The sequence below is a fragment of the Cucurbita moschata genome, unplaced genomic scaffold (genome assembly GCF_002738365.1).
Source record: "Cucurbita moschata cultivar Rifu unplaced genomic scaffold, Cmos_1.0 Cmo_Scf00009, whole genome shotgun sequence".
NCBI lineage: Eukaryota > Viridiplantae > Streptophyta > Magnoliopsida > Cucurbitales > Cucurbitaceae > Cucurbita > Cucurbita moschata.
This window is the reverse complement of record NW_019268525.1, coordinates 5,376,644-5,391,538: the sequence shown is the minus strand read 5'-3', so window position 1 is coordinate 5,391,538 and position 14,895 is coordinate 5,376,644. Positions and strand designations below refer to the sequence as shown.

Sequence of the window (14,895 nt, the reverse complement as noted above, 5' to 3'; positions counted from 1 at the left end):
AAAAAAAAAAAAAAAAAAAAAAAAAAAAAAAAAAAAAAAAAAAAAAAAAAAAAAAAAAAAAAAAAAGGTCAAAGGGATAAAAGACATGCAACCTATTATTCATAAATATATTTGTAGCTTTGTGGATTGGTTATACAGAAGTTTTCTATTAACTATTTGGTTGGCTTTTGTTCTTTAATTTTCAAGATATTGGCAACGTAGAATAGGAAAGAAGGTATTCTACATGTCTTCACCTATTTGTATCAAAAGGATGGTGGATTGATACGACAAGTAATTAGGTCAAGTGAATGCAAAATACTTGGATTTTAAGGCTCTCAATATTTATAATGCTCACTATAATTTGTAATTCTAAAATATTTGATACAACTACCACTTAGTAGTTTCTGGGAACATTTGTGAGGCCTAATGTTGCATTCCCACCATCACTTGCATTACTGTGCATGGTAAAAAGAACTATCATTCTTAATTCTATCTGTTTATTTATCTTTTAATGGTCCCCCCCCCTCTCATTTTAACTTCCTTTAAAGCAGGCATACAATGGGATTCATCAGCCAAAGAGTATAAATGAAGCTGATTTGGCTCGCAAACGTTTTATATTTGACGAGTTCTTTTACCTTCAGGTATAGTTACCAACTTCACATCTACTTCAACAATCTTCATCTGTCCGTTTGTGGAAGAGTTGAATGAAAAAGATGATAGTGTTTTGGCTATTATTGAAGTTGTTAAAATAATTTAAATAGTAAAATTGCTTACCCTTGAAGGGGACCTACTACTGTTTCAATCAAGAGAGAAAAAAAAAAGGAAAACATATTGGCAATAGCTTAGATAATTTTAATGGTGATGTTTGTTCATAATTTGATTTTATTTCTTGTTCACTTGTGGACTTAATATTTGATTCGAATCCTGATTTAACAGTTGGCACGCTTGTTCCAAATGCTTGAAGGTCTCGGTACAACAATAGAGAAAGATGGTTTGCTGGACAAATATCGTCAACCTCGTTTAAATGCTGCATATATGAAGGAATGGACTTGTCTCACCCAAAAGTTTCTTAAAGCCCTCCCATATTCCCTTACAGAGAGTCAGATGAAAGCTGTTGCAGAAATTATATGGGATTTGAAGCGACCAATTCCTATGAATAGGCTCTTGCAGGTTGCTGTCTCTTCCATCCTTTTTCTTGTTATACTGTTGTGTTAGAAATTTCTCATTTCTATTTATACTTAATAGTGGGTTTCTCTAGCTCTCATTCCTAACTTTGCAAAACTTCTGTTTGTGTTGTCATTAATTATATGTGCACAAACTTTCAGTAGATTAAACTAGATCTCATAACCTAATCCTAGGGACTTCCTCAAGACTCTTAAAGTAAAGTTCTTACCAAATCCTGAATATTACTTTGCCTAATTTAGTAGTAATCATGAATAACCATATATCCCTACAAGCGAATTCATATTCCTATTGACATAGTCATTCAACATATAAGCTCTGCGGAGAGGATCATTGTTAGAAGGACGATTATCACCCTTTTGCATGAATTGAAGGGAAAGCTTTCCAAGGATTATGTAAATACTCCCTTAAGACAATCTCTGCTATTCTCCCTTGTTTCTCTTAGTTTTGTAAATACTTGGTTAGGAATGGTTCTAATACCTCTTTCTGCCCTTTTCCCCATCTCTATAATTTGTCTACAATGAAGCTTCGTCCAGTGGCTTCAATTTTGTTGCCTTTTGTTGCATCTGGACGTCACATTCTGCATTGCTGTAAACCATGAGCTTCACGGCGACGTAGACCCACGTACAAACAGTGATGCACTTGCCGACGGGCTTGATCGACCTTCTCCGGCGAACCAATGATGATGTGGCTTGCTTTCTGCTGCAATGATGAGCACTCAGACGCGCAACCCACCGACTATGGCTCCTTCAGCAGCAGCGTGGCTGTTCGACGAGTGCTCCAGCAATCCGGTTCTGTAAACCCAATCCAAAGAACCTCAAATTGAAGACCCATAGCCTGTGAACCTGCGAGTTTGACCTATTCAAATACAATCCAGCAAAGACCCAAGTTTTTTGGTTCGGACGGTTGGAATGAAGTTTATGGTGACTTTGGCATTCAATGACCAAACTTTCCCACCCCCATAGCTTGTTTGACCTGCTGGTTTTGGTTCTGGTGGAAGGCATGTTTCAGCATAGGGTCTCTGTTGCTGGAATGGTGATCTTCCTCTGCTGAATTGAAACCATTTTGTAAGAACTCGACGACCGATATGTTGGCTTTGAGATGAACAAAAATAATGAGAACATTTTAGAATGGAAAATAAGAAAATAACAGCAACAAAAACATATATCTGATCTAGAACTTAAAGCTTTGATACCGAATGATGGGAAAGCTCTAGCCAATCAGCTCTAAAAACCTTTATGGTTATGCAAACTCCTAGATCTTAAATGCTAAAATTTCCAAATCAAGATGGATAGAATGAGTTTATCTTGGTGATCAAGATCAAGAGGAAAGAAAAACTTATTCCTAAAATCAAAATTCAAATCACTCTACAAGATGGATTGACCAAGATTATTTGAATGACTCTCGCATGTAAGTCCAATCACAAGTAATGTACATTTGATATTTATTTTGGTCCTTTCCAGGGTGACGTAGGATGTGGGAAGACAGTGGTTGCTTTTCTGGCATGCATGGAAGTTATAGGCACTGGATATCAGGTTAGCTTCTGGATATTTGAGACGTTTTAATAGATTATTTGTCAATCTTTAACATTATGGAAACTACTACATATAATGTTCTAAATCTTTAAGTGCTATGCAAATCTGAGATTACTTCTTGTAATAATCTGTAGGCAGCTTTCATGGTTCCGACGGAGTTACTTGCTATTCAGCATTATGAGCATTTGCTTGGGTTGTTAGAGAACATGGAAGAGATCGAGAATAAGCCTTCTGTTGCTTTACTAACAGGTTCTACCCCATCAAAACAATCACGGATGATTCGACAGGTCTGCATTATTACCTAATTGTCTTGAACTTTTTTTTTCATGCTACACCCCTGAAATTTCAATTTCAATTTCAGAGCCTCCAAACAGGAGAGACTTCTCTCGTTATTGGAACTCACAGTCTAATATCGGAAAAAGTGGAGTTCTCTGCTCTACGCCTTGCAGTTGTGGATGAGCAGCATCGTTTTGGTGTAGTTCAGAGAGGAAAGTTCAGCAGTAAGGTGGTGGCTTTCATCTGTATAACATTTTCTGGAAAAAATTCAAACATATCATAGTATAACCTTTTTTGTCTAATTGCAATAGTAGGGGTCAATTTCATTTAACTTGTCGGGAATTTTCATTTTACTTCTGTCAAGGAAGTGTTTGGTACTTTCTATATCTTCACCTTTAAAAGTGGAGATGAAATAGTTTCTTTTCCTGTAAACATGATAAGATGTTTAGTTCGACGTTCAAGGAGTCACTCTTTCGTTAGAAATCTTCTAAGGGAGACTTGGTGTCTGTATTTTGCAGTTCCCTGCATTTTTTGTTCTCTTCTGTTTATTTATTTATATATTTTTTCCCCGAGTTCTCCTGTTAAAGATATTTTCTTCTTGTTCTGCTAAGAGAGACTAATTGGTATGGTTCAGTTCCAAGGCAATATCTTCTGGGTGTGTCGAACACATTGTCCTTCAATTACGGGCCACTCTTACAAAGACAGAGCTAAAATTCTTTATTTATTTGGAGGAATGAGAGATCTTTATTTAATTTAGTGCCTCCAACTGGATGTCGCTCATTTTATTTTAGTTACTCTCACTCTATGCTTATTGCCAATTGGAGAGGTTTTTCGTAATCTCCCTTGAGTTGGTTAGGGTAGACATACTTGATCTCCCCTCCCCTTCTTTCCTTTTAATCTTTCATTATCAACAAAAATAATTTTTTTTTATTGATTAAAAGGAAAAAAGTCCATAACTAGACTTCGGCTGTGTTCGGTAGAATTTTTTTATTCTACCTACGGTCTGCTGGAAATAATTTTGCCTCCTCTTTCATTTATTTATTTATTTATTTTTATCTTAATCTTGCCATCCTAAAGCTCATGGTACATTATCACTCTTGACTGTAGTTATTTAACTCCTTAAGTTCGAAAATCGCCGCCGAGACCGCTGATGCAACCTCAAGTGGAGATTTCTCTATGGCCCCTCATGTTCTTGCCATGTCGGCCACTCCTATTCCAAGGACTCTTGCTCTTGCGTTGTATGGGGACATGTCGCTAACTCATGTATGTTCACACTTTTCTCCTTATTTACATACAACTGCTATTGAAGTATATCCTTAACATGAAAAACAATTTTCCTCATAACCGAAGGCCAATGTACAACTTTTTAAGAACCTAGTGTTACTTTTAAGTGATTTGAAACTCCTACATAGTTAAATGTGTACTTCGGATAACTAGGTGGATAAATTGATCAACTTCCGCATTATTTTTCTTTCTCCCTTCATTCCTCTTGGAACCCGATTCTATCCCCTCATTTCCCATTGAACACCGGTTTGAGATGGATGGATTGAAGTGTTACCAGAAATAATGATTCATGGACTTTGTGGTTTTTTGTTCTTTATGCTATCCCCCAGGTCCCACCTGTTTCCTTGTATATTGGTTGTTCCTTTAATTATTAACGGAAGTGATCCATTCGTTGTTATCATCAGTAATTCCTTGATTCTTTATTACAGATTACCGATTGTCCTCCTGGACGGTTACCAGTCAAAACATATTCTATTGTGGGAGATGATGAAGGCTTTGAGAAGGTTTATGAGGTATATTCTTGTCCTTACATTTGAGATGATTACATTTCTTAAAATACTTGATCATATGTACTTCTACCTATAAATCTTTCATAAATTGTTTATTTCGTTAGAAATGGATACAAAATTGCTAGATGAATCATACTTGAGTTTAAATAGCTGGAAACATTATTTTTTTGTCATATATCTATTTGGTGAATTGTATGCATCTAATGTATGTGGAAGTATTTTTAATTATAAATTAATAACATCAAAGTTTTAATGTCTTTTTATATATTTATTTTCTCGAAAGGGCAGGGCTTTCGTTTATTTATTCTGTGGGGGAGGTAATAAAAATGGCTTAAAGTCGAGATGCAGCATCTGTTCTAGAGTTAATGGTAGTTTTAAGTTCTGGCAGTTCTTGATTGATATATTTTAGCACCTGTGCATGCACTATTGTGTATGCCAAGGATACTGTTTCAATATGGATGAGAGAATGATGATAGTTGGATAGCCTTCTTGTTTGACGAAAATGATTTTTGTGACAATAGATGATGCTGGATGAGCTACAAACAGGAGGGAAGGTGTATCTCGTGTATCCAGTGATTGAGCAATCCGAACAGCTGCCTCAGCTTCGTGCTGCTTCAGAAGGTCTTCAATCCATTTCTTACAGGTTTCAGGACTATAACTGTGGGTTGTTGCACGGGAGAATGAAGGGTGATGAAAAAGAGGAGGCTTTAAGGAGATTTCGGAACGGAGATACCCAGATACTACTTTCTACCCAAGTGATTGAGGTTGGAGTGGACATTCCTGATGCATCAATGATGGTTGTTATGAATGCTGAGAGATTTGGAATTGCTCAGCTCCATCAACTAAGGGGACGAGTTGGACGTGGAATGAAGAAGTCTAGATGCATCTTGGTGGCATCGACTGCAAGCAGCTTAGGTCGCTTGAAGGTGTTGGAAAACATGTCAGATGGTTTTCATCTGGCAAAAGTTGATCTTCTTTTACGTGGACCTGGTGATTTGCTTGGTAAAAAACAGTCGGGGCATATTCCAGAATTTCCAATTGCAAGATTGGAGGTAGATGGTAATATTTTGGAAGAAGCACATCTTGCCGCTTTGGTAAGTTTTCGTTTAGCATAACCCATTTTTCTTTGCATGATTGATCACGCATTGAATACAAACTTTATTTCTAGCTCCAAATTATTTTTGTAGTTCGGTTTGGTTTTTAAAACATGTTTAGAAAGTTGGTAATAACAAGAAAACATAAGTAGAAATAGTGATTTAAGCTTAGTTTTCAAATAGAAAGTAAAAAACAAAATGGTTGTTTAATGTTTATTGATATCTTCTTGGAATTACATTGGTCCAGTGTTATAACACAGACTCGGTTTACTCTCACATGCAGAAAATCTTAAGCATCTCTCATGATTTGGAGAAATTTCCTGCCCTCAAGATGGAGCTTAGCATGAGGCAGCCACTCTGTCTCCTTGGTGATTAGGTTTCGTTGATAGTTAATATTCGGACTGTGTAGATAGTGTGTTAGTTTGAATCTGGGCATCAGTAAATATATCTATGCACCATTTACTAGATTGAGCTGTATGATCATCTTTTTAATGTGAAATAAAATGATAACGGATCGCTAATATGAGCATTACTTAATGTATCTACCCTTGACTAGGAGTTCAAATCTTCTCGATCCAAGAATGTAGAATATGGTTTCTATGATTTGAGACTTCTTCATGAAACTTTATCAAAATAGCTTCTTTAACCCGAATCATTTATAAAAAGCTATTATTCCTTAGAAATTATGGATCTAAAGAAAAAGAAAAAAAATTCAAAATCCATACCTAGTCTCCTCGAGTTATTAGAAACCTTCTCCTTTCAACACAAACACTCCTATGAAGAGGCTCAAGAAGTGAGAGAGCAAAAGAACGACCATTTTCAGAAAACAAATGATAGTTTCTTGAAAACAAAGAATAATACAAAATATCCACACAACTATTTGTGTAACAACGTTGTATTGCTGTATTCTGATTCAAATGACTTCAAATTGTCTTTGGTTCCTTACATAGGATAACAAAAGCAAATTCCAATCAATCCCTCACAAATACTTCTTCATCCTCAGGGCTATAAACAACAATTGGACTTCTCACAGCATGTCGAGCTCCGATCCAAGCAACCGAACCCGACACCATTTTCCCCGACGCCAAAGGACCGGCCTTCACAGCCACCTTAAAGCTCCGCTTCTGCTGCAGCTGTGAAAATGACAATGTGCTCGGTGTAACCGTGATCTCCACCCCGGGGGGAGCCTTGATGGTGGCATTGTAGACAGATACAGGGTGACCGACGTTGGTGACTCGTCGTCGGAACACGGTGGACATTGCTCGTTGGGGGCTCTTGAGCCTGAGTTGAAAGGTTGGATAATTGAGAGAGTCATGTCCATGCCCCGGAATTAAAGTAGAGCAGTTTATGGATTTAGTTCCGGCGAGGACGCCTATTGAAGATCCGGTGTAGCCTTCGCTACAAAGGAATTGGATGTATGACATTTCATTAAGATCATAGATTAGGCCAGGATTTATGGCTCTTGATGGATTTAGATTGCCAGCGCCATATGCAAATTCGCCATCAGGATTCAGCTGTCGGCTGATCCGACTCGCTTCATAATAGAAGCAGAGATGTTATAATGTATGATATCTTGACCAATTGAAACCATATTGAATGGAGAGGGCACGTACCGGTGGTGATCAGGGCGGATCTAATGGCGCCAGGAGACCAAAGAGGATGGAAAGACTTGACATAGGCGGCAGCGGCGGCGACGTGGGGGCAGGCCATGGATGTGCCAGACATGAGTGTAAATTTGGAGAATTGGGTGTCACCCTCCTGTCCTGTTAGTGACTTCAGCGGCGTGTAACCGGCCAATATGTCCACTCCGGGCGCTGCTATGTCCGGCTGCAACACATCCCAAACTATTTTTCATCCACAACCATCAAAACCAATAACACACCGTCTAATCTAACCCACTGCTAGCAGATATTGTTCGATTTGGATTTCTCGAGCTCATCTCAAAGTTTGTAAAACGCGCGCCTGGAGAGATTTTCACACCCTTATAAAAAAAAATGTTTGATTCTACTCCCCAATAGAGCCCTCTCGAACTTTCCTCTCAAAGTTTTCAAAACGAAGAAGTTTCCACGTCCTTATAAAGAATATCCTTATAAAGAATGTTTGGTTCTACTCTACTACAGAGTCCTTTCGGGATTCTCTGGAAGGTTTTTAAAATACATCTGGAGGAGTTTCCACACCCTTATAAAGAATGTTTCGTTCTACTCCCCAGCAGAGCCCTTTCGAGCTTCTCCTCAAAGTATTTAAAACGTGTTTGGGAGAGGTTTCCACATTCTTATAAATAACACTTTGTTCTCCTCCCCAACAGAGTCATTTCGGGCTTCCCCTCAAGGTTTTTAACAAACGTCTGGAAGAGATTTCTACACTGTTATAAAAAATGTTTCGTTCTCCTCCTCGGCAGAGTCTTTTCGGGCTTCCCCTCAAAGTTTTTAAAACGTATATGAGAGAAGTTTCCACACTCGTGTAAAGAATGCTTCATTCTCCCCCTCAACAGAGCCCTTTCGAGTTTTCTCTCAAAGTTTTTAAAACGCATATGAGAGAAGTTTCCACACCCTTATAAAGAATGCGTCGTTCTCCCTCCCCAACCTAGATGGATCTCACAATCCCTCTCAAATTTTCCCAAAATGAACCATTGTATTTTGACATACCTTAAGAATGCGAGTGGTGCCTGGATTTGGGCCTCTAGAAGAGAAGGAAGCGGCCATAGGAGCTGCTGCTTTGAGCTGCCTGGTTTTGTATATTACTGCCGTGGGGGTTCTGTTTTCAAATCAAATCCTAAAACACTCGCCTAATTTAATCAACGTTTAGACTCAAAGGGTAACCCAAATTATACACAGATTACCTGGTGGACTTGATATAGGAGTGAATAACAGCACCAACAGAGCTGCTAACCATGGTGGCAGGAGCCATGAAGATATTAGCATTGTCAAGATACTCATCGCTTTGAATGATAGCGCCGTTGGCACCAAGCGCATTGACAACAGAATCAACGCCCCAAGTGATCAATTCGCAGAACACAAGGCTGCCCTTCACCTTGCTTGGATCAAGCGAGTCCTCCGCGCAATGGCTTGCGCTCTCTCTGTTCTCCGCGCCCCTCGCCACATCCCCTCCGTACACTAATGGGTACATTTTTTTCTTTGGATTGAATGTGTTTATCCCTACTCCCTATTATCATAACATTTTGACATTAACGTCCAAGCTCACTGCTAGTAAATATTTTTCTTCTAACGGGATCTTTTGAAAAACCCAAAACAAAGCCACTAGAGCTTATGCTAGGGGACAATATCATACTAGCATGGAGATCCGTGATTCTTAACATAGTATAAGAGCCATTTAAATATTGAATAAAAAAGTTGTGAGCCTCGAAGATGTAGTCAAAAGTGACTCTAAGTGTTGAACAAAGGTGTACTTTGTTCAAAGACTTTAGAAAGGAGTCGAGTCTCCCTTTGCTCAAGGACTTTAGAGAATGAGTCGAGCCTCGATTAAAGGGAGACTGTTCGATGGCTCCATAGGTCTCAAGGGAGGTTCTATAGTGTACTTTGTTCGAGCGAAATATTGTTGGAAAGGAGTTTAGGGTTTATAACTAAGGAATTCAGAATGAGGCCTTTTGAAGAGCCCAAAATAAAACCGCTTGAGTTTATGTTCAAAGTGGACAATATCCCGTGATTCAACTAAATATAAATATTAATGAATATATATATATATATGAACTTTACCGAGATGTTCTTCCCATTGCCCAACTCTAGTAGACTGATAAATTTCCGATCAATCGCGCTAGCACCAACCGTCACAATCCACGGCGCGTGGTTAACGACACTGCCGGGAGTCGGGCCGTCGTTTCCGGCGGAGGTCACGGTGATGATACCCTTCTTCAAGGCATGAAACGCCCCAATGGAGATGGAGTCATCGGAGTAATTGCCAAAGGCGCCGCCGCCGATTGATATTGAAATGACATCGACGCCATCATGTATGGCAGCGTCAAAGGCGGCTAGAATATCCATATCAGCGCACCCAGTGCTAGCCCAGCAGACCTTGTACATGGCAACTCTGGCGGACGGCACGCCTCCACGGGCAGTTCCTTTGGCCAGACCAGAGAGGCTGGCTCCGGCAACTGCATTACCTGTTGCCGTTGAGGACGTATGCGTGCCGTGGCCATCGACGTCTATCGGCGACAAGATGTCAGCCGGATCTGGGTTGCCGTCGAGCTTGAAATATCTTGCTCCGATGAGTTTTCTTCAAGATATAACAAGATTCAAATAAATAAATAACAGTTTGAATTAAAGTTCAAATGAACTAAAATTTAAATTTTTTTTTTGGGTTAAATTATAAATTTAATTTTAATATTTACTTAAATCATAGAAGGAACAGGATAATTAAGACAAATTACAAATTTTTTGTGACGAATAATTTCATAATTTTTTTTAAAAAAATAAAGAATAATTCGTCGCGTGCAAAATATAATAATAATAATAATAATAAGTGAAATAAAAGTAAAAAAATGGAAATTACTGGTTGCAGCCGGTGAAATTGGCGAAATGGTGACACGTGCCCTTCCATTTTTTGGGAGGAGGACCAAACCCATCATCTTTAAAGCTATCAGCGGTTGGAGTGATCCCTGTAATTAAATTATTAATTATATAAACGATAATTTACATATTTTGTATCAAAATTATACAGATAATCTTTTTTTAAAAAAATTATTTTAATTAGTCAAAAATGTTATTTTTCTATGTAATTAATAATAAAAATTTGATTAATATAAAAAAAATCCACAATAAACCCAATAATAATAAAAACGAGCCAAGGAATTACCAGTATCAAATAAACCCACAATAATATCCGTCTCTTTGGAATTTCTCCTGGCTTTGGAAGGCAATTCGATGAAATCCCATGATCGTGTTGTTTGTAGTTTTCTATATCGGTTTGGAATCACGTGATGCACGTCTTCCCGCTCTACATAAACGATTATAAACTATGAGGGGGTAAAAAAGTAAATTAAGAAGAATATGAGCACTAGAAAGAGAGATTATAAAATTTTAGGGGTTAAAGAGCAAATTAAGCAAGGAGAAAGGACTTGCATATAAATATAAAAATTACTTGACAATGCTAGGGCTTCATCTTCAGTAAGCTTGGCTGCAAAGGCATTGAAGCTTTTTGTGTAACTATACACCATCGACTCCTCCGCCTCGACATAGCTACGAAGATACGACAATGTTCATTAAAGTTGTCGTAGTAATATCACTATCACTTGCATAATTGTTATATGAAATGAAATAATTAAAATATAAATGTGCTTTTTTTAAACGTTATTGAACTACGAGAATGTTTGTCCGTCGCATTAGATCTAGTTGGTATATTTTAGATGGTACATTTTTAAATCAAAATAACCCTTATTAAATTAGGAACAAAATTCAACCCGAATTATGAAATTAAATAAAAATAAAATAAATATGTGATAATTGTATCATAAGCAAACCTAATCTAGTTTCAGGGAAACCGATTAACCAACTCAACTATAAAATTTTCATTTATTTGAATTTAATTCAATCCGTACTAATTGGATTGAATTGATTAAATTTTTCGAGTCATCGAATTTTTTGAGTCTAAAATAACGGGTTAGGTCAATAATAAATTACACAAACAACATAACCTAACCCACCTTTCCTTCACTGACATGAGAACATTAAGATGTGTTTCCACTGCATCAAATTCATTCAAATCAGGCTTCATTTCCAGGAAAACAATGAAATGTTTCTGCAAAAAAATGCAAACACAATGAGAAAAGAAAAAAAAAGAACACTAAATTTGAACATGAATTCATGAACTCAACAACCTTTTCCTCATCGATTTCAACAGCACCGACGCAGCCTATGACGAACAAAAGAACACAGACAAGAACACGAGAAGATATCGATATCAACATGGCGGGCACTCGTTGAATATTGTTCAAATCGAATACGAAAAAGCTGGAGCCAGGTCTCTATAGTTTGTTTGGATGGGTATATATTTATAGAGATGGAAAGCAAGAGGAGAGAGAGGTTTGGATTAGAAGAAGAGCAATGAGACTTGAAGTTGACAGCTTTGTACTTTATCTTAAGAGATTGGTGAAATATTTGAAGACATTTAACTCAATTTGCTGATTATTGGTCAACCACCTAACCCAATTTGCTTCCTATTGTTGCTGTCTTTGTGGCCATTAAACATGGTGCTAATCTTATTCTCAATGTTAATCATGGGTTTAATTATAATGTCGTGTTTGAACTAATGAACAAATACGTATCTCGATTATGATTATTATACCATTACGCTTGGTTAAATATCATTTTCGAAAAAGGATGTAGTAATTTCTTGAGGAGAAAGCATATTTTACATAAATTTATGTAACAAATTAAAGGTGTCTTGTATTATAATTTAAGGGACTTGAATCTTTGAATGTATGCTTGTGGAATTGACTATGAGTCTTATGGTTCCTTAAATGGGTTTTTCAAATGGCTGCTTTGCTTAGAAATCATATCTTCACCTTCGATAGTAACTTAGGGATAATTAAAGTGTTCAAACTTTAGTATTAAGATAGATTAGAGATAATTAAATCAAACGTGTAAATGGATAAATATTGTAGGTGAAATTGGATCATGTGAAGTTGAACTTAGAAATGTTTGATTAAAGTAAGCTTAGGAGCACCAAATTGAGTCTAAAAGAGTACGTACGGGCTAGATTCAATAAAACTGATTGATGCATCACTAACTCGTACGATGTGGATTCACTTATATGTTATAATATTCTAGTGAAATTTATCTGCTCTTTATGATTTGCTATGTTGATATGATCATATGCTTTACGAAACACCATGATGTACCATAAACAATAGCATGAATGAAACACTATGAATATATATATTTCACAATAAGCATGAAAGTATTGTATCTATCATCTTATTGAACCGTGATTTTTTAATGAAGGACCGCATGCATGTTATATATCAGATAATCATGAATTACTTCTCTAGCATGATATGTACGGGCGTGTACATCACGTTATTATTTGTGTTCCGTTCTTTTCTATTGCTTTTTTAGTAGTGTGAGCATACACTAGTCTTTACTCGGGCCTAGAGTACTTTAACGAGCTCACCTAGTGTAAAGAAGTATTATGAATCCAATCTCATCAAGAAAAAAAAAAGTACATTCCAAGACAGAGTTGATGTTAATACACGCAGGACAAGAACCATACACAACATCATAGAACACACAAAATGTATGCATACCTAACTATCACTAAGGACATCCGTACGATTATTTTCAATTCTTTCTTTTTTTATTGATTCTTTTTCGATCGAGATGTGTGGATTTATCGGCCTATGTGGTCTATATATAGGACATGTTAATAAATTAACGTGCCACATTCGACTTGAAGGACATGATCTACCGTGGAAACTACGTACCTCTGGCTTAGTTTGATGTCTTCTTCAAACCCATTTAGAACCAAAACTAAACCAAAGCATACCTTTTTTGATATCACCAAACCCCAAAATCATTAGCACCAAAAGGCCTCTTCTCTTCTGCGTTATCATCACCAAACACTCCCTTCTCCAACACCCAATCTTCAATCATTGCTTGAGAGTTCAAAGCTTGATCAGAAGGAACAAGATGACCAGCTCCCAACACGACAGCATTGCTCAAACTCTTCCATGTCTGAACATAACCAGCTAACTCATCTCCAACACGCCAAATCTTTCTGTCAGCTCCCAAAAACCTCTCAATCTCACCCCATTTCACCTTCTTCAACCAAGCCTCCGTTGAAACCACGCCGTCCCTCAAATCAAACTGCCCTTGATAAACCAATACCTTACTGTTCTTCACCAGATAATCAACCTTATATCTCATACTCTTCATCACATCATCTTTCAAAACCTCCCCAACAAGATCGCTACACTCTTCGAAAACCATGGACTCATTCACTCCCAGTGCCCTCTTCACCTCCTTGAAGCTCAAGAACTCAGCTACCAATTCAGAATTATAAGGAGATTTTCTTGTATAATCATACAGAGTGGCTAATCCTGTCATGTTCTTGAGCAAATTCAAGACCTTACTCCTTGCATTTGTGGCCTCACTCCAATTCCCCTTTCTAGTGAGCTCCACAGCCTCCAATTGAGCGATTTCCATTTCCTTTTTTTGCCTTTCGTTAATCAGCCCAGAATAGTAAGCATTCAACGCATGAGTGGCTACTTGAGTAATGGGATCTGTTAGCCCATTTCCAATGGCTACACCAGCTAAATTGAGCCTCTTATCAACAGGTAATTTGTGGTTTTTCTTCAAAATGTAATACCCAATTGAGGGAACATATTTCCCTGCATAGCTCTCCCCTGTTATGTAAATGGGTCGATTCTTAAACGTAATATCCTGCTCGATAAACGAAGAAATTGCAGAAAAAAGATGCTTAGAAACAGAGTATTGGTTTTTAGGGATCTCATCTTTAGTTGCTGCAATACTGAAGCCAGTTCCGATTGGATTGTCGAGAAATAGAACCCCAAATCTTCGATTCCACGAGCCTGTATTGGGGATTAGGGAAACAGGGTCGGTTTCTTTTTTGTGGAAATTGACCCGCCATGGACCCAGCTCGAAGAAGTTGCCGATCATGGAAGAACAGCCAGGGCCGCCTTGGAGCCAAATCAGAAGAGGGGTTTTTGAGATGGAAGAAATTGGGGTTTGGGCTTCGTAAAAGGCGAAGTAAATGGCGGAGCCGGTGGAGGGGTTGATTGGAAGATAGCCTGATTTGGTGGGAAGAGCTTCCGCCGGAAAAAATGGCGGAGATGAAGTGGCTAGAACTGGAAATGAAGCGAAGAACAAGAAGAAGAAGACAGAGAGAAGGACGTTGGTTGAATCCATGATGAATTGTTGAGTTCAGATCTGCAGAAATGATTCCATGAGAGTGGGAAGAAGAGGAGCATTGACTTCGCTAAGCTCTCACTCTCCCCACAGTCACCTAAAAATCAACGACCATTCATTTTTTTAATTTTTATTATTTTTTTTATTAATTTTGTTC

At 37.8% G+C, this 14,895-nt stretch overlaps 3 protein-coding genes across 6 annotated transcripts in view; 1 reads left to right on the top strand and 2 right to left on the bottom strand.

Annotated features, from left to right (window-relative positions):
* The window catches only part of LOC111446985 (ATP-dependent DNA helicase homolog RECG, chloroplastic), a 15,998-nt gene extending 9,610 nt beyond the window's left edge, over positions 1–6,388 (top strand). For all 4 annotated transcript variants that reach the window (XM_023085936.1, XM_023085935.1, XM_023085934.1 and 1 more), the window contains 9 exons: positions 531–620; positions 916–1,149; positions 2,625–2,696; positions 2,831–2,983; positions 3,058–3,201; positions 4,080–4,235; positions 4,685–4,768; positions 5,287–5,859; positions 6,143–6,388. In XM_023085936.1, coding sequence (XP_022941704.1) covers positions 531–620; positions 916–1,149; positions 2,625–2,696; positions 2,831–2,983; positions 3,058–3,201; positions 4,080–4,235; positions 4,685–4,768; positions 5,287–5,859; positions 6,143–6,235 — 1,599 coding nt within the window. In that variant the 3' untranslated portion in view covers positions 6,236–6,388. The remainder of the gene's footprint in view (positions 1–530; positions 621–915; positions 1,150–2,624; positions 2,697–2,830; positions 2,984–3,057; positions 3,202–4,079; positions 4,236–4,684; positions 4,769–5,286; positions 5,860–6,142) is intronic.
* Positions 6,389–6,738: 350 nt separating this feature from the next.
* LOC111446986 (subtilisin-like protease SBT4.14) lies at positions 6,739–11,960 on the bottom strand. The gene is made up of 10 exons (XM_023085938.1): positions 11,690–11,960; positions 11,516–11,610; positions 10,954–11,051; positions 10,669–10,809; positions 10,366–10,471; positions 9,573–10,089; positions 8,699–9,021; positions 8,505–8,613; positions 7,473–7,686; positions 6,739–7,393 (listed from the first exon to the last, which is right to left on the bottom strand). Exons 1-10 carry the CDS (start codon positions 11,777–11,779, stop codon positions 6,831–6,833), a joined length of 2,256 nt encoding a protein of 751 aa, XP_022941706.1. The 5' UTR covers positions 11,780–11,960; the 3' UTR covers positions 6,739–6,830.
* Positions 11,961–13,074: 1,114 nt separating this feature from the next.
* On the bottom strand, positions 13,075–14,841 carry LOC111446989 (serine carboxypeptidase-like 50). The gene has a single exon (XM_023085941.1). It carries the CDS (start codon positions 14,736–14,738, stop codon positions 13,368–13,370), a length of 1,371 nt encoding a protein of 456 aa, XP_022941709.1. The 5' UTR covers positions 14,739–14,841; the 3' UTR covers positions 13,075–13,367.
* Positions 14,842–14,895: the final 54 nt, after the last annotated feature.

Coding starts and splice junctions, on each gene's coding strand:
- LOC111446986 (XM_023085938.1), bottom strand. CDS start 11,779: ATGTTGATATCGATATCTTCTCGTGTTCTTGTCTGTGTTCTTTTGTTC. Junction 10,090..10,365: donor AATTTCACCGGCTGCAACCA/GTAATTTCCATT, acceptor TATATCTTGAAG/AAAACTCATCGGAGCAAGAT. Junction 7,394..7,472: donor ATCCGCCCTGATCACCACCG/GTACGTGCCCTC, acceptor TCTATTATGAAG/CGAGTCGGATCAGCCGACAG.
- LOC111446989 (XM_023085941.1), bottom strand. CDS start 14,738: ATGGATTCAACCAACGTCCTTCTCTCTGTCTTCTTCTTCTTGTTCTTC.